A 24,563-nucleotide genomic window follows, 5' to 3' on the forward strand; every position below is an offset into this window, starting at 1 on the left:
CAGCCTGGAGAAGAGAAGGCTGCGTAGAGACCTCATAGCAGCCTTCTGGTATCTGAAGGGGGCCTATAGGGATGCTGGGGATGGACTCTTCATTAGGGACTGTAGTAGTAGGACAAGAGGCAATGGGTTAAAACTTAAACAGGGGAAGTTTAGATTGGATCTATGGAAGAAGTTCTTTACTGTGAAGGTGGTGAGGCACTGGAATGGGTTGCCCAGGGAGGTTGTGAATGCTCCATCCCTGGCAGTGTTGAAGGCCAGGTTAGACAGAGCTTTGGGTGACATGGTTTAGTGTGAGGTGTCCCTGCCCATGGCAGGGGGGTTGGAACTGGATGATCTTAAGGTCCTTTCCAACCTAACTATTCTATGATTCTATGATTCTATGATATGATCATTTTCAATTGACTTCTTGTTACTGAGTTGATTTTGAGCATAAACCAAAGGTTTATGTTAAAGTCTCCTTAAGAATATGCAGTGTTGACCGAACCTCACTTTTCACTGGCAAAACTTCAAATGGGATCTTACTGTCTGAGTTGACAATGTGGTATTTAGGGATCTGGAGGTATCTCAGAATGCTTTCCCTCTGGGAAAACTGAGGTCAAGGTTAAGGAGAGAAGAAAAGGGTAGAGCTCTTTAAGTGCCTTAAGGAAGGCTGACAAGACAGAAAAAGGAGATCATAGAACACAATCCCAGGTTGAAAGGGTCCTCGAGGATCATCTTGTCCAACCTTTCTAGGCAAAGCATGACCCAGACCAGATGTCCCAGCACCCTGTCCAGCTGAATCTTAACAGCGTCCTTATGTTTCAGATGCCCTGAGAAACCCACATAGCTGTGCAGAGCCAGCCACCACCTTCATTCTTGGGCTGGCAGACTCATAAGGAAGCTCCCAGTGGATGGGAAACCTGTTTTCTACCCTCACTAAGTGCCTCACACAAAACAATTTCTAACTATTTATCATAAGCAGACTTAATAAATAACAAGCATCTTGTTCTGTGCTTCGACCTAGGCTGCATTAAGTAGGTAAGCAGTAAAGACAGACAGCCCCCTTTCCCCTACACCATTCATAGAATTATAGAGTCATAGAACGGTTTGGTTTGGAAAGGACCTTAAGATCATCCAGTTCCAAACCCCTGCCATGGGCTGGGACACCTCACACTAGATCATGTCACCCAAACCTCTGTCCAACCTGGCCTTGAACACTGCCAGGGATGAAGCATTTACCACTTCCTTGGGCAACCCGTTCCAGTGCCTCACCACCCTCACAGTAAAGAGCTTCTTCCTGTTGCTGTCCCTCTTCTTCCTCCCAAGCTCTCCAACACCCCCATTTCATAAGGGTTTGGGGTTTTCTCTTTAATTTCTCACATCGCTCTATGATCCCCATTCAGGGTACACCAGCTTCTCCTCCAAATCTCACTGTAAACCTGATCCACATGAGCACAAATTCTTTAGTTGACTAATTCTTGTTTATTTTTTGAAGGCTGCTGCTATAAAATTCGCAATTCAATTTCCAGGCTGAAACAATGGCTTCTAATCATATTGTTTTCCATCATGGCAAGAACGACTGGACTAATGCTGTATGATTTCATCCCCCATACAGGAATCAGATTCCAGTGGTCTCAAATGATTTATAAAAGACACATTAAATCAACCATTAGCAGTGTTTCTGCCACTGAAATGGGCTGTACCATAAACAGGACAAATTGGAAAGTACAGGTTTGTTGCTGTGTTTCAATGCATCAGGAATGAGGAAAACCCAGCACATACTGAGTGAAATGGTATAAACTTGACATCGGAAGGAAAACTCGGGTGGCTTTTAAAATGTGGTCTGGCAGGAACTTTCAACATGACCTGGGGAAGTCACTTGGCCAAGAGGAGAAGGACCTCAACTCCAGAGAGAGCAACTGAGTTGTCCTGCTGATGGAGCTGTCTCCATATGTCATAGACTCATAGGCTGCTTTGGGTTGGAAAGCACCTTAAAGCTCATCCAGTTCCAGCTCCCTGCCATGGGCAGGGACACCTTCCACTAGAGCAGGTTGCTCCAAGCCCCATGCAACCTGGCCTCGAAGGGATGGAGGTGTGAATGTGTGTGCTTTGGGTGTCTAAGTTTCTGTTATAATCAGTAGATGCCGATGATCAGGTGTAGATCAATGATCAACCTGTTTCAGAGGTTCTTTTGCCCTTGCCTTGTTTCTCATGTGTTCCCCAAGAATTCAATTCTGCCATGTGTCTAAACTTCCAGAGAGGGATATGGATCTTGCCCCAGATTCCATGCTCCAGGAGCATGTCTAGGAACCAGTTTAGGGAACTAGGAAGCTTCTGCTGGGTTTACTCCCAATTTGTCTATACTGTGAGAAAGAAGGAAAGGTTGGACAGAGCCTTGGCCAACAAGGTCTAGTGTGAGGTGTCCCTGCCCATGGCAGGGGGTTAGAACTGAATGGTCTTAAGGTCCTTTCCAACCCTAACTCTTCTACGATTCTATGGTTCTGCATAGTGCCTGTCTGGAACAAACATAACACTTGCCTACAGAAGGATAAATAAAATACATCCAGTTAACTGCCTGAAGTGATTGGAGACTGAATCTCCTGCCCATTGCTTCTCCTTGCAGCCAGAGCTACAGCTAATAGTGAGACTTGTGCTCTGAAAGCAGAACAAGGAAGATGGGGATGACCTTGAGCAAGACCCAGTCCTGTGAATCCTAGAACCAAATCAGTCTGATACTAGAGAAGCAGGAGAGCTCCAGTTCCTTATGGCACTGCTCACCCCTCACCCTGGGTACCTTCAACATACAGAGCGTGATGGACACAGTGATGTCGGAGATGCTTTTCTTCAAGGAGCTCAACCTCCTGCTGCTGTCTGCAGTTGGTGAATATTTCATAGGGATGTTTTATTGCACGCTGGTTGGGTTTGAGGTGTTTTGGGGTTTTGTCTGTTGTAAATAAAATACCTTTTAGTATTGACAATTTATTTCCCTTCTCTCTAACAGCCCAAGCTCTTGTCCCCTTCTTCTGCCCTCAGACCTCATGAAACTGAGTAAAATCATAGAATCATAGAATCGAATCACAGAATAGTTAGGGTTGGAAAGGACCTTAAGATCATCCAGTTCCAACCCCCCTGCCATGGGCAGGGACACCTCGCACTAGACCATGTTACCCAAGGCTCTGTCCAACCTGGCCTTCAACACTGCCAGCGATGGAGCATTCACAACTTCCTTGGGCAACCCATTCCAGTGCCTCACCACCCTCACAGTAAAGAACTTCCTCCTTATATCTAACCTGAACTTCCGCTGTTTAAATTTTAACCCGTTACCCCTTGTTCTGTCACTACAGTCCCTAATGAAGAGTCCATCCCCAGCATCCCTATAGGCCCACTTCAGATAATGGAAGGCTGCTATGAGGTCTCCACGCAGCCTTCTCTTCTCCAGGCTGAACAGCCCCAACTTTCTCAGCCTGTCTTCATACAGGAGGTGCTCCAGTCCCCTGATCATCCTCGTGGCCTCCTCTGGACTTGTTGCAACAGATCCATGTCCTTTTTTATGTTGAGGACACCAGAACTACACACAATACTCCAGGTGAGGTCTCACAAGAGCAGAGTAAAGGGGCAGGATCACCTCCTTCGACCTGCTGGTCATGCTCCTTTTGATGCAGCCCAGGATATGGTTGGCTTTCTGGGCTGCCAGCAAATCAAGAGAAGAGAATTCAGAATTCCTAAGCCTTCAAAGAAACAGTAATTTCTTGTCCATGTCTAAATGAGTCCAGGTATTGCTCTAAGGCAGGTCCCATTTGACTGTCAAAGCCACAGAGTTCAGACATTGCTCATGCCAGCTTGGAAAACAAGACATTTCAAGATCACAGACACACTGAGAACACAGGGAGGAAAACCAGGTACACTCTTCACCACCTCTCTCCAACTCGCATAAAAGGGTACGATCATAAATCAATATAACATCCAGAAAGTATAAAGTAACAGTGGTTTTTTTAATCTTCTATTTCTCCAGCACATTTTGAGCCTTATGGGTTCAGAGCAGGAACCAAACCCATGTTTTAGTGTCAAAAGCTGCCACCTAGAGAGCAAAACCATGCATGGAAAGAACCAGGCTCGCAGGCTGCTGGGTTTGTTGGGGTATTTTTAATGTTACTTTGTCACGTTACAGATGTGCTGAGAACCATAACTCTGGTGTGTTGTCTTTTACAGCCCGCAAAACAGGTTTTAAGGGACCCTTAATTACATATCTGCACAGCACAGACATCGTTACAGGCTATTGCACCTACTGCCAGCACAAACACGCTGCTACGTGTGGGTTAGTGATTATTGGACAGAAAAACACCTCTTCTCCCAGGTCTATCAATTTATGTGGTTGGTGTAAACAGAGAGCGAGCTCTTCCTTCTCTTTTGAGATCACAGAGCTGCTGCAGAAGGTAAGTCTGGTTTTAATGAGGAGGTTTGGGTGCTTCGAGCAGCAGTGATCTGGATTTGATGCCAGCAGAAATACAGTTTAACCCCTCACTAACTAATGGTTTAGTGTGAGGTGTCCCTAACCATGGCAGGGGTTGGAACCAGAGGAGCTTTAAGGTCCCTTCCAACCCAAACCATTCTGTGATGATTTACTAAGCCAGGGGCTGCTTCAGTCCTCCCAGCCCTGTACAGAGGCTCCAGGAGGGGCAGCCCCCTGAATCCACAGCAGCACAACTCCTCTTGCTGCTACTTCAGAAGTTACCAGCAGGCTCCGTATCATCAGACCTGCACGTTGCTGCTCTAGGAAAAGCTTTAATCTAACCCTGACCAGTGACACACAGCTGGGACAGAAGGGAAAAGGTGATGGTAAACTGAGTAAATGATTATTGCAGGTGATGCTGAATTCATAGAATCATAGAATCAATTCCACAGTTTCTACACTATTAAGAGCTTACAAAAAGTAGTACTTCCAAAAAAATGGGACCGGTGGAAGAACTGTGGGGGACTTCAGAAGCTAAGACGATGCTTGAAGACTCCACCACTAATCATCTCCATAATCCTGTACAAGAACATCTGGACATTGGAATGTACAGCTGAGCATCTTTCAGCAGCTTCTCCTTCCCTCTTCACCTCCAGTGCAACAAGGAGACCTTATTTGATCAGATAAGTTGGCATCCTTATTTTCTGTTGTTTCCACTGTTGGAAACCAGATGATCTTGGGGTCCTTTCCAAACCAACCCTAACTATTCTGATTCTAAGTTCACAATGGACGTGAGATCCCTACTCAGATCTCATGTCAGAGCATAGGATCATAGAATGGTTTGGGCTGGAAAGGACCTTAAGATCACTAGTTCCAGCCCCCCACAGTGGGCAGGGATTTATCATTTTAAGCACAAGGTACATAGAATAACTTACCCCTGTCTTCCCCTAATATATTCCATAACAAAATATTCACCCTGCAAAACAGCATCAACACAGAAGAAAAAAACAGGTATGAATACATTCTAAACACGCAAAAGACACAGTATTCATGAGGTGTGACAGGACTTTCTAATCAACCTCAAAACCAGTTACTAGTATCACCAGACTCAAGGAGTACCTGCTAGTGAGAGCAGTAGATATTGTTCAAAGACAAATATTGCTCAGGAAGAGGAAAAGAGCATGAAGTGGACTTCCAGCCTCTTCTTTTTGTTCAATAGCATCAGTGTGTCGGTGAATTCTCCCCGACCAAAATGAACATCTAGAATGTATCCCTCAGAGCAGCACCAATGCACAGACACCATTGCAGGGGTTGGAACTGGATGATCTTAAGGTCTTTTCCAACCCAAACCATTCTATGATTCTATGAGAACTCAAACAGTAACACTGGCAATGTTTCTCTTGCACATAAAAACGACTTTGGAGGTGAAGCAGCAGCAGGTTGAAGGCTCAACACTAACTTAACTTTTGCTTTTAAAAACCATAAAGGAATGAACAATTTTGCAGATTGGGTTACTCAAAATGTTTATTCACAAGTACATATGGTATTAAACAGCTGTGAATGTTTTCCAACAGACACTGCCAGTAGCAACGCGAGAGGCTCGGATGATATCTGTCAAGTGCACAGTTCCAGGCAGCAAAGAGGAAACTGTGAAAACTAAGCCTTTCTATCAGAGGTGGTCAGGCTTCTTCCCCATCCTTTGGGGAACGCTCAGTTCCAGGCTAGTACAGACTGCTTCTCCAGGCACAAACAGAACCAAGCAGCTGCCATGATGCAGACCAGATGACCACTACAAGCATTAGAATCAAGGTCACATATGCAAACCCACCCTCAGATTTCAAAAGGTCATTAGGGTTATGGTTGTCTTGCAAGACTGCTTGTAAGACCGAGGTCAGACCTTGCAAGAGGTTCTGTGGAGCAATCCCTAAGCAGGAAACTTACTACATCCCAACTGTCCTGGAAAGTCATCTGTTACAACACCGGTGGCAATGCTAACATTCAGGCAGTTCAACAAGAAGCATCATCCATCTCAAAAGAAGTGCTTTAAAGATGCCCACCACTATACAGAATCACAGAGTGGTTCAGGCTGTAAGGGACTTTAAAGCTCATTTAATTCCATGGGCAGGGACACCTTCCACTAGGCCAGGTTGATCCAAGCCCCGTCCAACCTGACCTATGATGAGTTACTTTGATCAGCAGGCTCGTAAGAAGTCAGGCTGCAACATCCCAGCATTCACTGGTGAAGAACTGCCCTCTCACACAGACTGAGAGTGTCAGCACTGCTGTTTCTCTAGTTACAGGGCACCATTCGGTCCTTTTGCTCTAGCTTAAATCAGGCACCACCAGAAAACTGAGCAGATCCAGCAAGAAAATTCCTGTTATCACAGGCTTTATGAAATGATTTACCACTCAATATTGCTTCTAGCCATCCAGCCACAGGATGCCAGGTTCATTTCAGTAAATCATACCAAGGTGAATAATAGGACCACGGAATGGTTAAGTTTGGACAGGACCTTAAGATCATCCAGTTCCAAACCTCCTGCCATGGGCAGGGACTCCTCACACTAAACCATGTCACCCAAGGCTCTGCTCAACCTGGCCTTGAACACTGCCAGGGATGGAGCATTCACAACTTCCCTGGGCAACCCATTCCAGTGCCCCACCACCCTTAAAGAACTTCCTCCTTAAATCCAATCTAATACAGCATCTGGTCTCTGTGTCCTAAGGCCTGAACCATTTGACTGATGCCTGACTGTATATGAAGTATTAACACACATTCAGAGCAGTAGCTGTGTCCTCCTATGCATTTTGTCAGGGCTTAGCTCTAGGAATGATAAATGACAGTATTAATGTACCTGCCTACTGCTTGCATTAGGAAAAGAAATTCCACAGGCATTAAGAGTAAGAAAACTAAGACCAGTTTTAAACAAACAATGACACAGGTTTTCATAACAGCACCTTTATGGAACACAAGGTTAGCCTTAGACAAGTGCCAGGTTACATGAACTTTCAGTCCTCTATATAAAGAAAGCAATCCCAGCTTTAGTTCACCTCAATAAAACTTGTAACACTCATTTACAGACACAGTGCTTGGGCTATTTCCACAGTAAAAAAAAGGGCTTTCCATTATAGTGCTGGGAGTGGTTAACAAGAAAGTTACCTTACTACATTCATTTCCAGAGAATACTAGCTCTCTTCCATAATGTCCCAATGTTATTAGGATTTCAGAACACACAAGCAATGCAATCCTAGTTAAAGAGGAACTGTAAGTAAAGTAATCTAAAGACCGTATCATTTTCATCATTACAGACAATTGTAAATATATATTTGCAAGGGAAATGAGATTCATTTAGGGGAATAAAAATTCCATCTCTCCACACAACAAACAGAATTCCTTGCCAGTAGAGGACTACACTGTGCATGGCTTATCAGCCTTGAAAGTCTGGACTTCAGGCATATCCAGCTACGTGGATCAACAAGCAACCCCTTCAGATCCAGCAGCTTTGGTTTAATGGACGGAAACTTTGGCCTAGTGTTCAAACAAACATAAGTGCCAGCAACAAACAGGTAAGACTGGATTTTGTAAAAATAAAGCCAAGTGTGATACCTGCATAAAGTCAGTGCCTTGATCCTTAAAAGCATCTCTAGAAGTGACTTTACCTTAAAAACAGGCAGTGCTTAGGTTACAAAAGAGTATTTATGCTGATGGAAGAAATGGCTCTGCTTCAGGAATTCAAACAGATGATCAGATAAAGTAGTAGATTTATTAATTTGCTGGGATTTACAATAAGGTGACAATGTCTGAAACCAAGGAGACATCAAAACAGGTTTAGCCAGGAGGTTTATGGCTTCCAAGTCAAATTCATAGACCAGTGTCAGTCCTTTGGGCAACTGAAGATTAGCAGACAAAAGATAAGCGGAAGCCAGGTGCTGCACTGATGTCTTGGAGACAGTATTCCAAAGTGTCTTCTCTTACAGCAATTTCCTTTTCTCAAACTCCTGCAAACAGGACACAGACATAACCAGAGGGGGAAAAAAGAAAACACTTCTATCACCATTTCATTTAAAATTACTTTGTATTTATCTTAACAAATCTGATTTTAAGCACTGAACACTAGAATATAAAATGCATACTGGGGAAAGAAGAAGAAGTGTTCTCCCACTTAACAAACCAGCTATGAAAAACCAGCAGTGTTAGTCTACAGTCAGTGACTGCACTGCTGTCAAGGAACCATGTGTTCCCAGCCCTAGCACAACAGGTTTGAGAAACACTAATTCTGTGTAAGAACTGCAATAGCATCCTAACAGTAAAGGACTCAAGCCAGGGAGGCATCCAATTAAAGACTTTCATTGAAGTAAAGGAAAAACAACAGAAGGGAAGAATCCCACTGCAGCCTGTGAGGATGTTGTACTATACAGCTGGCAGAAGGACTGAACTATACATCTCCTCTAGGTGTGAAGCATCTCCTCTAGGTGTGAAGCAATGCCTTTTTTCTGATATGCATTAAGATAAAAGCAAGTAATCCTATTCCATACGTAACTTTTTCAGCTGTGTGTATTCAGCCGTAATTCTGACTTAGTACCTAAAATACAGAGACCTCCATGCCAAGGCTCTCTGACCTCAAATACCCTGCTTTCAAAGAGTGTTTTCATATGTTAAATTTAGGTTCTTTACATCCAGAAAATAGAATTCAACAAGTTGTGACACTTTAAAGCAAAATGTAATCCCTATTTTGCTGTTGACTTTTCTATAAAGGCAACACTAAGTGGGCATATTATCTCAGTAATAACTGCAGCTTGTTCAGTCAATAGAGTTCTTATGTTTAAGTCCAGAGCTGCAGGATATCTAGGTAAGAGATGCACTCCCAACTTGCATTCCCTCAAAACAGCTGGATGAGCACATATACCAATTCCCAAGCAACCAACCTTGTAGATGGTGCTACCTAGCTGAGCAGGAGACATGCTGACAACAACACCAGCACTCTGAAGAGCTGCTATCTTCTCTTTAGCTCCACCCTTTCCTCCAGCAATGATTGCTCCAGCATGACCCATCCGTCTGCCTGGAGGAGCAGTCAGACCAGCTATGAATGACACTACAGGCTTAGCATTCGGACCCTGTGAAGAAAGCAAAGATCCCGTTACATGGGGGAGCAATTCCAGATGTCAGGTTTATGTATTTATTTTTAATATAAACTAGCCAGGCAAATATATCAAACAGGTAGGAACCTCAGACAACAGAGAATCTAGAGTCTGAGGAGTATGGAATGCTTTCACTTCTGATCATAAACTAGAAGTAAGCCACGAGGATGATCAGGGGCTGCAGCACCTCCCGTATGAAGACAGCTTGAGAAAGTTGGGGCTGTTCAGCCTGAAGAAGAGAAGGCTACATGGAGACCTCAGAGCAGCCTTCCAGTATCTGAAGGGGGCTACAAGGATGCTGGGGAGGGACCCTTCATTAGGGACTGTGGTGATAGGACAAGGGGTAATGGGTTCAAACTGAAACAAGGGCAGTTCAGGTTAGATATAAGGAAGAAGTACTTAAGGGTGGTGAGCCACTGGAATGAGTTGCCCAAGGAAGCTGTGAATGCTCCATCCCTGGCAGTGTTCAAGGCCAGGCTGGACAGAGCCTTGGGTGACATGATCTAGCATGAGGCATCCCTGCCCCTGGCAGGGGGGATGGGACTGGATGATCTTAAGGTCCTTTCCAACCCCAAGTATTCTATTCTATGATTCTATGTTTCTTACAGAGCCATGTATATTATAAGAAACAGAATGTTCCTACTAATATCATTACAGAACTAAAAATCTAAAGATGACATTGCTCTTCAGATAGATTTCATCTGGAGAAAGCTCCTATTTTCAACCCTTTTTCTTTAATAAAAGTATGACTTTGATTTCTTTGCAAGTAGAAAGAAGAGACTGAACCGAGTTTTCTCTGACATGGCAAAGACATTGGCTAACTACCAAGGTGTCTGGAAGCAAGTTGCTTAAGACTTACAGAGTTATTTTCTTTCAAAAATGCTGCTGCATCTTCTTCAGCATTTCCTCCAATTTCCCCAATCAATATGATCCCTTCAGTATGAGGATCCTTCAGGAAGACATCAAGGCAGTCGATAAAATTAGTTCCATTGAAGGGATCACCTCCAATCCCTGAAAAAGAATTAAAACCATAAAAACCAGAAGATTGACTGAAGATAATGATGCTGCATTTACAATAAAAGCGTCAAAGTAAATTTCAGTATGAGGAGTATTCCCAAAGGCACATAAAAGGGGCAGCTCTGATGGTTTCTCCCAAGTCAGAATATGCTGAATTCCTGCTCCAAATATCTACCCACACAATTTACAGAAAGCTTTGGTATTTGAGTAATCACCTTTCAAACCATATGCAAAATATGATGCTTTATACAGAGGCTCTATATGAGACACAGCAGGACCAACAGCCCAGCTCTAGAATCTTGCTGTAAGAAAATTGAGTTTACTTAATATACCCAACTAAATGCCTCAGAATGCCCTATCCCTTTATAATATTAAACCTCTTTGGAAAACCTGTTTCCAAATTGACATCATGTTTGCTGGCAGTTCTGTTCAAATCTCTTGTTTTAGGCTTCTATTAATCTGATGCAGAAATGGTAACAGAGAAGGGTTATACTCTTCACAGCACACAGGGATCTCAGTTCTCAAGATAAGTGCCATTCAGCAATTTCTATGCTTGCAAAAAGACATTACTTTGGATTTCTTCTTGTAAAGAAAAAGCAGATTAGTGTAGGTGCAACAGGCTGAGGAAACCTACCAACGCACAAGGACTGCCCCAATCCAACTTGCGTTGTCTGATGAACAGCTTCGTATGTCAGGGTTCCAGATCTTGACACAATACCTTCAGGAAAGAAAGGGTGATAAACTTAACACTATGTAAGTGCATGATTACAGGCAGTTGGTTTTATATTAATGAAAATCACTTTAATAAACTGAACATGAGATGCCAGGTTTTCCAGAAGATGAAAACTCTGTATCAGATTCTGTCTACATTTCTTGGTTGGCATATTGGACAGTTAATTGTCAACAGCCTAAACCTGCAAACAAAACAGAAGAATATACATCTTGTCTTGTATGCAAGTAGCTGATGCACTGATCTTGAAACAGCCCAACAGTTAATAAAAGAATCCTGTATTAATCCCATCTCCAGTATGGCCAGGCACACGAAAGATCCTCCAGAACAGAAATACACTGCACAATGAAAGTCACCACCATTAAGGTGTATGTTGCTGCAGCTCACTGCTCTACAGTAACGCATTCAGCATCTCCACTACAGTATTACAAGAGACCACAACCCCAGTTTTAAATTCAGGATGGAAGGTAATACACAGCCTAGGTCAGGGGCAAAATATTTGCATGGGGTTTTGGTTATTTTTCCAAGTAAAGATTTCTGTTAATTCTACAAAAGGGAAAACAGAAAAGGTCATCACCTTCCATCTACTTCAAGCCATCTAAGAAGGAATATAAGTATGTTGCATAAACAGAAGAAAAGGTATACCACTAGACTAGTAACTCTGGTTTTATCAAAGGCTTATACTGCTGGACAGCTCAGATGTCCACTAGCAAAGGTTTTTTAACTTGCTATGTTTGCAAAGAGCTTCCTGTTTACTATCAAGATCAGACTGCCTCAGAGAAGCTACAGATAAAGGCCCAAAGACTATATTTATAGCTTGCATCCCAAAATTAACAAATGATTCCTGGACACCTCCAGTAATAGAAAGCTGGGGAGCACATCACCAAAGGTCACAGTGTTAGACAAGGCTGGGAGGATGGCAAGGTTACGTATTTATTCCCTGGCCCCTGGATCACCACAAAAACATTTCCAGCACTGGTGGGAGCACCTGGATTTAGGATTTCACGTTTTCTTTCACACTTGATGTGCTTCACATTCAGACTGCAGTATCCTGTGACTACAAAGCATCTCTTGTAGATCCTTAGAAAAACTGAACAGGACTTTTGATTTGGAAGGGAGCCCAGGGCAACATCAGTTAATGTTGACTTTTACAGTCACAGAGCAATGCCTTGATGGTATCTATAAAGGTAACTGCAGTCACCTGGTTTTCCACTTCCAGACTTATAGGTACTTCTGAAAGCTGGAGGTGTAACACCAGTGTTAATGCATCCTCCAGCACTCACCAGGTACAGTTTATTCGCATGTCAGAAGTGCTTAAGTAGCAGAGATAGTTTGTTGTGTTAGAAAAACTGCACTGAGTCTACATAGTTCAAGAGCACTGAACAGGTTTTCCCCACAGGAAACACATTCTTCATTAAGAAAATGGTAATGTTGGAACAGGTACTGTGCTGGAGTTAACCTGGTTACTTCACTGACAGACAGCAGCAGTGTGGGCTGTCGACAACAATATTTCTGAAGTTCTATTTAAGTACAAAAACCTATTTTGGAAGAATTTTCTTTATAGCTCCTGAACATCATTATTTCTAAAATAATCAAGTTGTTATTTCCATAGTTTAGAACAAGGAACCAACAGAAGTCAGGGCAAGAGACTTGCATGCAACAGGGTGTGTTAACTAACATATGATTATGAACAAGTCACTGCCTTTATAGCCTTAATACCACTGTCCCAGAAGTGGGTACATTTGTCGCTCCCATCTATCATGGTGTACTTGTCCAAATTATCATGTTATAAACTTGCCCGTAATTTCTTCTTTCTGCTACAAAACTGAGCTCACTATACGTGTAGGATCCTAGTCCTCAGGAGCCAGGCTTTTGGAACAAACAGCATTGGAGAGCTTACTGCTCTCAAATCCCAAGGATAAATGGAAGCATCCTCAAAGAAGAGTGTTAAGAAAATTAAGTCAATGACATTATCTGAGGAAACTTCCAATTGCTCTGCCTCTATCACCAGTACTCAGTGCTTACTATGGCTGACTGACTGATATTTAGGCTTTCAGGATTGATAATGGGAAAGTTTACTCACAAACTGAAGGACATACAAGCTGTTATACAGTGTGTTAATTGTCTTCAGGGCAGGATGTAACTAGCCCCATGAGTAAGAACACCACAGCACCATACTTTAGCTTTAGATGATGCATAAATATTCAAAAACTCACCAATTCTTCCCTTCTTGTGAATGTGACCAGGCATGATACCAATTTTACATTCTCCAGGCTAAGGAAAGAGTGGGAGAAGTCAGATGGAACACTCAAACCATCACTAAAAATGGTTCAGCCTTGGAGCAAATCCAGAAGTCACTTACATTGATGACTCCAGGGCAGTTGGGACCCACTAGTCGAGTCTTATTTTGCCGAAGTAGTCTGTGTTTAACCCGAACCATATCCTGCTGGGGAATACCTTCAGTAATGCAAACAACTAAGGGCATTTCTGCATCGATTGCTTCATTGATTGCAGCAGCAGCAAACGGAGGAGGTACATATATAACAGTGGCAGAAGCACCGGTTTGTTCTTTGGCCTACAACGGACATAATAAAAAAGGTATTGAGTATTTAGTGGGGCTGAAGAGAACATGTGATAACTGGTTATTAAAATACATCCATTCGCAGGCATAAATTAAGTAAACTATTATGGATTAACTTACTATAACCCAGGCAAGTGTTAAATCCAGTGAAAATGGGACATACACTGCACAGCTAAGGAACTGAGAACTAACCACTGGCTGGATAGATCTGCCCCTTGAATGCCATCATAGAATCACAGACTCATAGAATGGCTCGGGCTGGAAGGGACCTTAAATCTCATCCAGCTCCAACCCCTGCCATGGGCAGGGACACCTTCCACTAGAGCAGCTTGCTCCAAGCCCCTGTGTCCAACCTGACCTTGAACACTGCCAGGGATGGGGCAGCCACAAACTTCTTTGGGCAACCTGTGCCAGGGCCTCAACACCCTCACAGGGAAGAACTGCCTAACACGTAACCTAAACCTAGCCTCTTTCAGTATAAAGCCATTTCTCCTTGTCCTACCCCCACATGCCTTGTAAAAAGTCACTCTCCAGATTTCTTGTTGGCTCCTTTTGGTACTGGAAGCTGCTCCAAGGTCTCCCTGGAGCCCTCAGTACTCCAGACTGAACAAGCCCAGCTCCCTCAGCTTGTCTTCAGAGGCTTAGGTAACAACTAGCTAAAAATTCATCCTACACACCAAGATCAATGAGGAACTAGTTGCATACATAAAATAAGTGTATCAACCTCACAGTGGAAGCCAAACTCATGGCTGAACACACTGAATGCTCCCACTTTTACAAGGCTTCTACTTCACTCCATGCACAGTGACATCTATGGCCTAAATGTCTCTTCAGTGTAAGCAATGACATAAGGAGCCCTTCAGCAGCATTAAACTGTTTGCCCTCCAGTCACTACTGCAAATTACCTCCTTCACAGAATTAAACACAGGCAGACCCAGATGAGTTTTCCCCCCTTTCCCTGGAGAAATTCCTCCAACTAGATTGGTGCCGTAGTCCAATGCCTGCTGGCTGTGAAAGGTGCCCTATGAGAGAGAAAATAAGTAAAGTTAAAAGGCATGTAATAGCAAACAAAATGAACCACAGGCAGTTGATGTTACCTATAAATCTGAAGGCAATTTATGGCACTTCAGTTTACAACAAGATGGAAGCTTTCATTACATATATACCACCACTAATTTTAAAGAGTGCATCATGTTTTAAATGCATCCAGAATATGCTATGCTTTTTCTTTTAAATCAGAGCACTGTGGTTGCACATTGAAGTGTATTTTGTTGTGTGTTGCTAATACACCTGCAGACTTAACAGCCACATTTTATTTCCCATATCAAGCCTGGCAGATGAACACTGCAATGAAATAGAAGAAATTTGCACTCTCATCCATGACTAGCTGATAGTTGTAGTAAAAGCAGCCTTCTCCCCTTGCAGAGGTGTAAAAGAGGGGATGTGATAAAACTATTAAGTATCTTGAAATAAAAACAGAAACTTAACTAATAGGCATTGACATTCAAAGGCATTTGTGAAAGAGGCACTTCTAAAATTACAGTTTTTGTAGGTTCCTGCAAAACTCCTTTTACAAAGAAACCCTTTCAGGTGGAAACAATAAAAAGGCTGAAGACCAGCAGGAAGAACAAGAAACAAAAGTGATAAAATAGAGGTGACTTGAAACCAAGTTTTAAGCTTGTACACAAGTGAAAAAATACCTAGTATGATTGAATATGAGTGTCCATTTGGACCAGAGAAAGGAAACTACACTGCTGAAGGGACCTTCCTGATCATGATGTTCAGCTCCCCATCAACACAGTCAAAGTCAGCATATAATCCATTTTATGTTATTACATTTTTCAGCCAACTAACATTCTGAACTGAAAGGGTGACAGAAAAAATCCTTTATATACGTACCTGTTTGCCTGTAAAACCCTGACAGATAACCTTTGTATTTTTGTTAACATACAGGTTTTTCCTTGATGCCGTGTAGGAGCAGTGTCGCACGCCATTCTGTTGCACTGGAGAGAAAAAAAAATGAGAGTGCAAATCATTAATCCACTGCTGTGTTAGTCAAAACCATCCTACGGAGTAAGTGAATATATATTAATGCTTATATCAAAAGATGAATTGATCCAGAAGCTCATATTCTGAAAAGCAGCTCTTAAAGCTGCATGCAGTGCTGTCATTAAACACCCACAGTTCACTCTATCAGTGTGATGTAACAGTTTGCTAGGAGTCACAGAATGGTTTGGGTTGAAAGGGACCTTAAAGTTTATCCAGCTCCAACCTCTGCTACGGGCGGGGACACCTTCCACTAGAGCAGCTTGCTCCAAGCCCTGTCCAACCTGGCCTTGAACACTGCCAGGGACGGGGCAGCCCCAGCTTCTCTGGGCACCCTGTGCCAGCGCCTCAGCACCCTCATAGTGATGAATTTCTTTCCTAATCAGGCTAGGTATTTCTCATATTGAGTACTTAATATCAGAATTCATCACAACAAACAACAGACAGAAACTTCTTAACCATTATTTTCATTTGCAAATGACCATTCCCTGTCCTCTAAGAAACTCTGCAGAAAGTGACAATGCAGAACCAAAATCCCTATACCCCAGAGGCTGTTACAACACCAGTACCATGTTATACCTCCCATGAGTGTGGCACAGTCTATACAAGACAGTGAGAGGATACTGAAGAGGCTGAAGATCCTTCAGCCCAGGTGAAACCTAATGCCAAGCAAGACATCCAGCAGTAGACCTTTTTCCAATGGATGCCTAGCCACAGGATCCTGGGCATCACTTGGGCTTGTGAGGAAAGAGCTCACCAGAATGCTCCTACAGAATGATTTTCAATGTAATTCTTACAACTCTGGTACGGAAACACAAAACATAACAACAGAAAAAGAGCACAGTGAGTGCTGGTATCAGAGAGACGAGGAGAATGACTGCATCTCTGCTGAAGGGAAAGATGTGTTGACATTAAGTGATTAAAGAAGTAATGCAGAGAATGTCACCAAAGCTTGAAATAAGGAGGAAAAAGAGGTCTTCTGGTATAAAAAGGATGCACACATTGCCTATATTCATGGCCATATGCTTTTAACACCAGAGTTTTGAGGGGATCAGAACTGATTTACTCCCTGCAAGTGTTTTAGATAAAAAACGTGTTTTGTGCTTAGACTGAATACAGGAGGGTCCAATCCTAATACAGAAACTGATACCAGAGCACTACTTTATACCTCTTCAGCTCCTTTAAAACATTACCACTTCAGATTTAAGGAAGCAAAAAGTGAAGCTGAAACAAAAAGATTTTGAATCCTGCTCCCTGGACTGTTCCATGTACTTACAAGGGAGGGATTTTTTTCTATTTATAAACATTTTGTAATAACATAATTTCAATGAGGTATTAAAAAAGTAGAGAACATTTAAGATCCATGTATACGTTTCTACCACAGAGCTACACAGCACTCTTCAAGTACTTTTGCCAAGTAAATTTTAGCGATACGCTGCTTTTATGCTTTAATTCTATTCCAAAAGAGTGAGAAGGAAAACAAAACCATGCCAGAAGAAGCCTACAGACAACAGTGCTACTGCTGAATCTAAAGTCCTTACTCTGTTCTTAGAAAACACTGACAGCACAGAGCTTCAACTCCAACCACCTCCTGCTGTTCTTTGAGGAGCTGTAGCAGCACCTCATCTTCAGACCAACATAAAGGGAAACCCAGATAGATTTTAAAGAGAAATGTATGGACAAGCATGCAGTAAACTTGTAACATAAGTAGTGAAAGGATATGCAGGGTTTTAACCCAAATCACATCTTCATCCAAGAAGAAATACAAAGCAGTAATGGATAAAACATGTCTGAAGGTAACGTAATGAATACGGTGATGAGGCTGCCTGTGCAATGGTAGAGAAAAGTCTTGCTACAGCTACACAAGACAGCACAGTATGGTCTTTGCATTTGGCAACACCTCAGCCTTCCCAGGCAAGGCTGCAGTGCCCTGTGCTGCAACATCGAGCCATTCAAACCACAACTGGAAAACAGTAGCCTGCCTCCAGCAAACAGGACACAAAAGAAGCAGAGAAACATCTGGGCTGCTGGTTAGGAGATCAGTCTCCCTGATCCCAGCCATCCAGGCAATTTCTCCTGGGCATGAGATAAGACCAAATGAAACCCAACCTTGAGGAAAGCAGGTGGTGATCCCCTTTGTAGAGATGGAGATGTGAAAATGTGAAACCCAACCCTGAGGAAAGCAGAGGACGATCACCTTGAGAAGCTGCGACAGCAATGACCTACCACCAGTAAAGCTCTGCAGGGCACCCTATGGGCTTCCAGAAGTGCATGTTTTGAAAGCCCTCTGATGTGCCTGCAAAGGTAAAGAATAGACAGGCAACACTAAACTAATTCAAATCTGTATTTTACATGTAGTGTCTGTGCTACACTTTTCCCTTTACTGTAAAAGCAATTCTACAGGCCTAGTTCAGCTGTCCATTCCACATCCATTTTCAGATATTTATAACCTCGCACAAATACGTTTCTGAAAGCTCAAGTTTGTCAATTCTCAGTTTTGAAAAGACTATAGAAATACATTTTTCAAGGATAAGAAACTCTTGAGCACCTTCCATGCTATTAAAGTACCAAAACAAAGGGGAAAAAAAAAAAAGGCACTGGTAACTAAAAGACAGCTTAAATTATACAGAGCTTTGTATGCATTTACCCTTGAAAGCTGTATGTACCTCTTATGTTACTGAAGAGTCCTGGTTCAGATAAAATAGGGCTGGTTCAAAAAAGACTGGCTACAGGCTTGAGCTGTTTACTGTCTTGAGAGAGGCAGTTTAGCATGGACACGCATCTAGGAAGCAATATATTTGAGATACACACATATCAATATCACCTTGCATTTTCTGGGCTGGATGAGTGAGTCTGGGGGGGGTGTTAAACTGACATGACACAGTTCTGTGTTTCTGTTCATAGCTCTGTCTGAAGCAGAAAGGTTTGCCCAGTTATCAGCACAGCAGGGGCATCGGTCAAGAAGTTCTGCTCTCCATGGCACAAACAGCAAGTCCTGGGTACAAACAGCTGGCTATTTAAATATTAAGAGGGATACAAGATGAGAAAGAAACAGGTGGGAAATGGAAGGGGCATGCCTAAGTTCACAGCAGATAAGAGTCAGAAATAGAACCCAAGTTTCAGTTTCCAGCCAGGACCTTCATTCACCAGCTCATACCGCTTTACAGCGTCCAACACCCGTTCACACAATTGCTTTTCCTAGGCTAAATCTGGGTGCCCAAGTGTAAAAGCATGTTGCTACAACAAGACAGGAGGAAAAAAAAGGAAAAATACAAAAAAAAAAAGAAGGAAAAAAAGTTGTTCTTCAGCCACAAACCAGTAAAAGCCAAACTCACTGCTGATGCTATTTTAATGCACACGTCTAAATTACAGGCCAAGTTACAAAGGTGCAGGCTCCAGATGAAGTCCTAGAGCATAAGGACAAGTCTTATCAACTCCAGATCAGTGTGGAAATGCTTTATTTTGTCAAATCAAAGTTCTGACATAACATTGCTGTGTCCAACAGAGGCCTGTTATAGCCTTTAGTAAAGAGTATTAAATACGAAACTGGATAATCTTTCCCAGGCAATCCTTCCACTTCTGCCCCATCCCTGTTCTGTTTTGCATGCTTTGTGGTTTTAAAGGAGTTCTACAAATAACAAAACACATTTATCTTGGCTTTCCAGTACCTTAGCTTCCACTCAGCTACAAGGAAATGCCCTGTGGCAAGAACCTATTTTCATCTATTGTACAGGACAACCAAATAGATATGAAAAGTGCTCAAATACCAAAACCCTGTTGTCCCAAGACAGACCTGAAGAGGAAGAGATAAATTTAGCAAAAGGGTATGAGACTGTATATCAAACATAAGTTGTTTTACAGCAAAGAAACCTTGGAAGAAACTAAGGGACAGACAGGCTGATGGTAGTTGCTCTGGCATTTCCAGGGAATAAGGCTCCAGCACAGCCCAGAGCTCTCTGCAATACAGAAGGAAAATACATTTTCTTCTAAGAGAAACCCCACAGTCTGTAGCTTTGAGAATGGCTTTAACTTGTGCATTACAATTAAGTAGCCTGAAACCACCCTATTATTTATAATGAAATCCAAACATGGAATTTACATGTTACTAAGAAATCTGACCCATCCACAAGTTATTTTCAAGCACTCATTGAATGTAAATACTGTTTACATTGAGCTTCAGGCAACCCGTGAGCAGCAGGACTTTCCAAGCACAAATCTCATTTAAAACATACAACCCAAGCTATATTTTACAGAAACACAGAATAGTTCAGGTTTAAAAGGACCTTTAAAGGTCATCTAGTCCAACTCCCAGCTTACTTGGGTTGTGCAAGCCACACGACAGTATAGATATTCAAGGCTAAACCTCTCCCTCACTGAAACTACCTATTATTTTTAGGACTTCTTACAAGATTTCCTAGAGCTATGGACAAGAACCCAACAGAGTGCCTCCCTCTTACCCACATTTATACCAGCCCACCCCCAAAACACAAGTAGAGTTTGGAAACTGAGCTAGCATTTGAGGGTGCTCACAAACGACCACAATATAAAAGCAAGGGGAAGCAGCAGAGATTCCTTTCTAGGAGGACCTGAGTGAATACCTACATTGCTACTTTTCAAAGTAGCAAGTGAAATTCTTCCTCAATTACTCCCTGAAATAACCAGAGAACTTGCAGATGAAGGGAAATATTTTTCATTTCCGATACCTATGTCAGGAAAGAAGAAAGCCTTACAAATCATATAGGCTCCAATACAAATGGGGAAACTGGAGGCTCTGGGAATCCAGGGAAGGATTGAGGTCTAAAAAGCTCTACTTAAAATGCCAAGAAGTCTTTTTTCCACACAGAGATTTCCCCCCTTCCCTTATTTTCCATCAGTTACAGACCTTCAGTTTATTTCTGAGAAATCCTGTCAATATTTTGTACATGTTCAATTTGCATTATTCTGACCATCTCCTTTCTTCTTCCTCCACCTATAAAATCATGGCCTGAAGAGGACAGAACAGAAACAGTTCTGGACAGCTTCTGACATTACAGAAGAGACACTTAAACTCTGGCAAAGACCAAAGTACTGCAGGAAATGTCAGAGTTTAATGACAAGAAGCTTGATGTTAACAAGAACATTTCACAAGGAGTTTCCCATCCTAGTTCTTTATTAGGTTTTAGTTGTTATCATCAGGCCGTATGTTCACACACAGTTATGTCTGAATAATTCTCTCCCCTCCCCAAACCATTCTACAGAATTCAGCCTTAGAGATACCAGTTACTTTAGGAGAAGCTGATCCTTATTCACAAAGAGGTTTTCACGCTATTGAGGGATTGCTCACAATATTTTACTCTTTGGATTAAGAGGATTATGTGCTCAGAGGATTTCCAGGTATCGCTCCCTGGCCTCTCTCTTCTCATCTTTCTCTTGCCAAATTCCTGTTAATTATGGAAACCCCTATCTATGAACATGGTAGGAACTGAGGAATTTAATTAATCAGGCTGGAAAGGCCAGATGCAATGACTGTGCTGCACCTACCACATTGAAACAAAACGGGGACTAATAGGAGATGACATTCAGAGAAAAATAGCCCTTTCAGCACTCCTCTCTTTCCTAATCAAAAATCCCCACTCCTTGCACCTTTGCTCTGGAGACAGGACGAGAGCTGGTCTTGTTCAGCAGAAGAGAAGGCTCTGAGGAGAACTTACAACAGTCTTCCAGTGCCTAAAAAGGGATCTACAAGAAAGCCGGACAGCAGCTTTTTACAAGGGTGTGTAGTGGCAGCACAAGGGGGAATGGCTTTAAACTGACAGAGGGAAGAGTCAGATTAGATATTAGGAAGCAATTTTTTACCACGTGAGGGTGCTCAGGCACTGGCACAGGGTGCCCAGAGAAGCTGTGGCTGCCCCATCCCTGGCAGTGTTCAAGGCCAGGTTGGACACAGGGGCTTGAAGCAAGCTGCTCTAGTGGAAGGTGCCCCTGCCCATTGCAGGCGGTTGGAACTGGATGAGCTTTAAGGCTCATTTTGCCCCAGACCATCCTATGATTCTATTGCAATGGTCATCACTGGCTAAAGGGTCCACAGAAGACACAGTGGCATGTTAAAGAACAGCTTTCTCCCAGATCTCTGAAGCTTAAACAAAGTGAAGCACCTCAGTGAAACTGCAGGTCCTAAAGGAAATAAATATGGTCTTTACAGCACAAATCAACAATTTTTTGTAACCAGCAGACTAGTTTTCCCCATACCTACCCCACTAAGAACACGTGCAGCTGAAGGGCTGTGAGCTTCCCTCTTTCCACACTGCTGACATAGAAACAACCAATGAATCCTTCAGGTTCGACTGTTATTTCTGCAGCAATTCTTCGCCAGGGTTATTCACATAATTTACTGTAATCTTTTAATCTGCAAGCTCGCCAAAGCTTTCTAACATGTTCAGAACATAAAATCCCTAATCCTGACTCTTCCAATCACAGCTAAGGTGCTCATAAAGACTCTTCAAAGTGTGGTATAGACCAACACAGGTCTTACTTGACTCTGTCCATATACAATCAGTGCCCTGAACTAACCTTTGAGCAAGCACTGACGTACTTCATACTGTGTTTTCACAACTTCCTGAACTGAACCTCACAGATACACATCCTGCATGTTTCATTCAGAATCAACAAAACCAGATATTGCATCTCTTGCAACAGAACACGCTAGAAACTCATGCTTTTAAATCACCAAGGGAAGCAGATGTTAAGTATTTGCTACATATGTACAAAGTCCAAATTTAAGGTTTCAGCAGCCTTTTATCTGTTTGTAAAGAGTATCACAGTAACAAAGCTTTCCAATGAAGGACTATTTCATCTTGCAGGAGCTTCTTTAAGACATGAACTGTTGCAAACAGAACACTTCTTGAACCACTTACACTACTACTCCTCCTTTACACCCCCAAAATCATTTTAAGCACTCTTCCCTGAATACTGCTACTTCTAAAGGGAACAATGTGAGGTTTTAAACACATAAAACTGCACCCAAGAGTAGCTTTGCTGGGAGTACAAATTAAGCTAGACTGTGATGCTACATTCCCATCTGTTCCCCTCCATCAGAACCAATTCTTACCGGACTCAGGGGAACCAATTCAAAGAGCAGAAATTAACAGCACAGTAAGAAAACACAGCTTTCTGCTCATAAAGGACAAGAGGTAGCAATGGATACCTCAGGGGATGATGGTAGGTGTGCCACAGGAGCAACTCAGTTTACAATGCAGTGGGATCGCATAACTATATCCTGACCTGTAAGTTACCATCACACCTGGACAAAACACAATGTGTGCAGCAAAAAGAGGTAGGTTTAAGTTTGCCTATGCATTCTTAGCTGCAAGAACCACGATTACTACACCAATCCCTCCGTTTAGATACCAAGAAACTGCTCTTGTGCCTAGGCATACCCATACTGGTTTCAGCAGAAGACGCAGCTTTAACTGCACGAAAAAGCACACTGAAAAGGGAAAACACATAAAAGGGCATTTTATTTTTTTATTGTTATCTTCAGAAAGGCACATATAAAAACTTCCAAGCTGAAACAGGAGTCTCACACTGCCCCTGTTCACAACTAAAGGCAAATAACCTTATCCTTGACAACAAAACCAACTTTACCAATGTGTATTGCAATCACAGCACAATTCAGGGACCTCAAGAGGTCTCTAATCCAAACCACAGCTCGAAGTGCCCAGGTCCAACTGTATGAGCTTCCTCTGGCCCTCGTCGAGGCTTTAGTAGTTCCGGAGATGCAACAGCAGGAATAACTCTTCCGGGTCCCCATCCCTGCGGTGACCACCCTCAACGCAGGAACTCTTCCTAACTCTTAAACGCAGTTTTCCTCTCCTACCCCCGCCGTCCCTCCTCCCCGACGAGCGGCGGCCGACTCGGGATAACAGCACCCATAGCCCCATCCCTTGCGGGGACACAGCCCCACCAGCTCGTCGGTCACCGAGGCCAGGGCGCGGCTTTTGCCCGCCCATACCGCGGGGTCAAGGCGGAGCGTTCCCCTCACCGGGTGACCTTGCCCCGCCGTAGGCCCGGCCCCTTCCCTTCGCCTCCAGGCCCCGGCCGTGCACCCCACACACACATCCCTCATACCCCGCGGCCTACAGCGGAGGGACAGCCCGAGGATGGCGGGGGGAGAGCAGGCCGCGGCGGAGCGCTGTTGCCAGGCAGCGGGGAGGGCCCCGCAGCGCCCGCGGCCCGGCGCTCGGGGGTGGTGCCGGCGGGTTGGTACTCACGGCGGAGGAAGCGGCCCAGCAGGCGGGCGGCGGCGCGGCTGCAGTGAGACATCGTCCCCTTCGGCAATGACACCGGCCCGGCGGAGCGCGGCGGGCGGCCCTGCGCGGCGCCTGAGCACTGCCCACCCCGGCGTGGCGCGGGGCAGCCCTCCGCGCGGATTGGCTCATCGTAGAGGCCCCTCAGTTGGTAGAGCCAATCAGAAGCGAGACAGTGGGAGGGAAGGGGGGGAATGCGCAGTGCATTGTGGGTGTTGTAGTCCAAGCCATGAGGTGGTGGCAGGGGTGGTGCCGGGAGGGGACATGGTGACAGCCGGCCCTAACGGGTTAAACGCGGGCCAACAACTGCTCCTGATGGCTGTGCTGTGCCTGCCC

The 24,563-nt window shown here is 43.6% G+C and overlaps 1 protein-coding gene across 1 annotated transcript; it reads right to left on the reverse strand.

Moving 5' to 3' along the window:
• Positions 1-8,174: 8,174 nt before the first annotated feature.
• On the reverse strand, positions 8,175-24,341 carry SUCLG1 (succinate-CoA ligase GDP/ADP-forming subunit alpha). The gene is made up of 9 exons (XM_061359752.1): positions 24,192-24,341; positions 15,796-15,899; positions 14,802-14,918; positions 13,678-13,890; positions 13,532-13,589; positions 11,220-11,303; positions 10,428-10,579; positions 9,356-9,544; positions 8,175-8,428 (listed from the first exon to the last, which is right to left on the reverse strand). The coding sequence occupies exons 1-9, from the start codon at positions 24,241-24,243 to the stop codon at positions 8,402-8,404; spliced, it is 996 nt and encodes a 331-aa protein (XP_061215736.1). The 5' UTR covers positions 24,244-24,341; the 3' UTR covers positions 8,175-8,401.
• Positions 24,342-24,563: the final 222 nt, after the last annotated feature.

Source organism: Neopsephotus bourkii, unplaced genomic scaffold (assembly GCF_033783945.1).
Source record: "Neopsephotus bourkii isolate Nb327-2 ecotype Australia unplaced genomic scaffold, CSIRO-AGI_Nbou_v1 NB_994, whole genome shotgun sequence".
Taxonomy (NCBI): Eukaryota; Metazoa; Chordata; class Aves; order Psittaciformes; family Psittacidae; genus Neopsephotus; species Neopsephotus bourkii.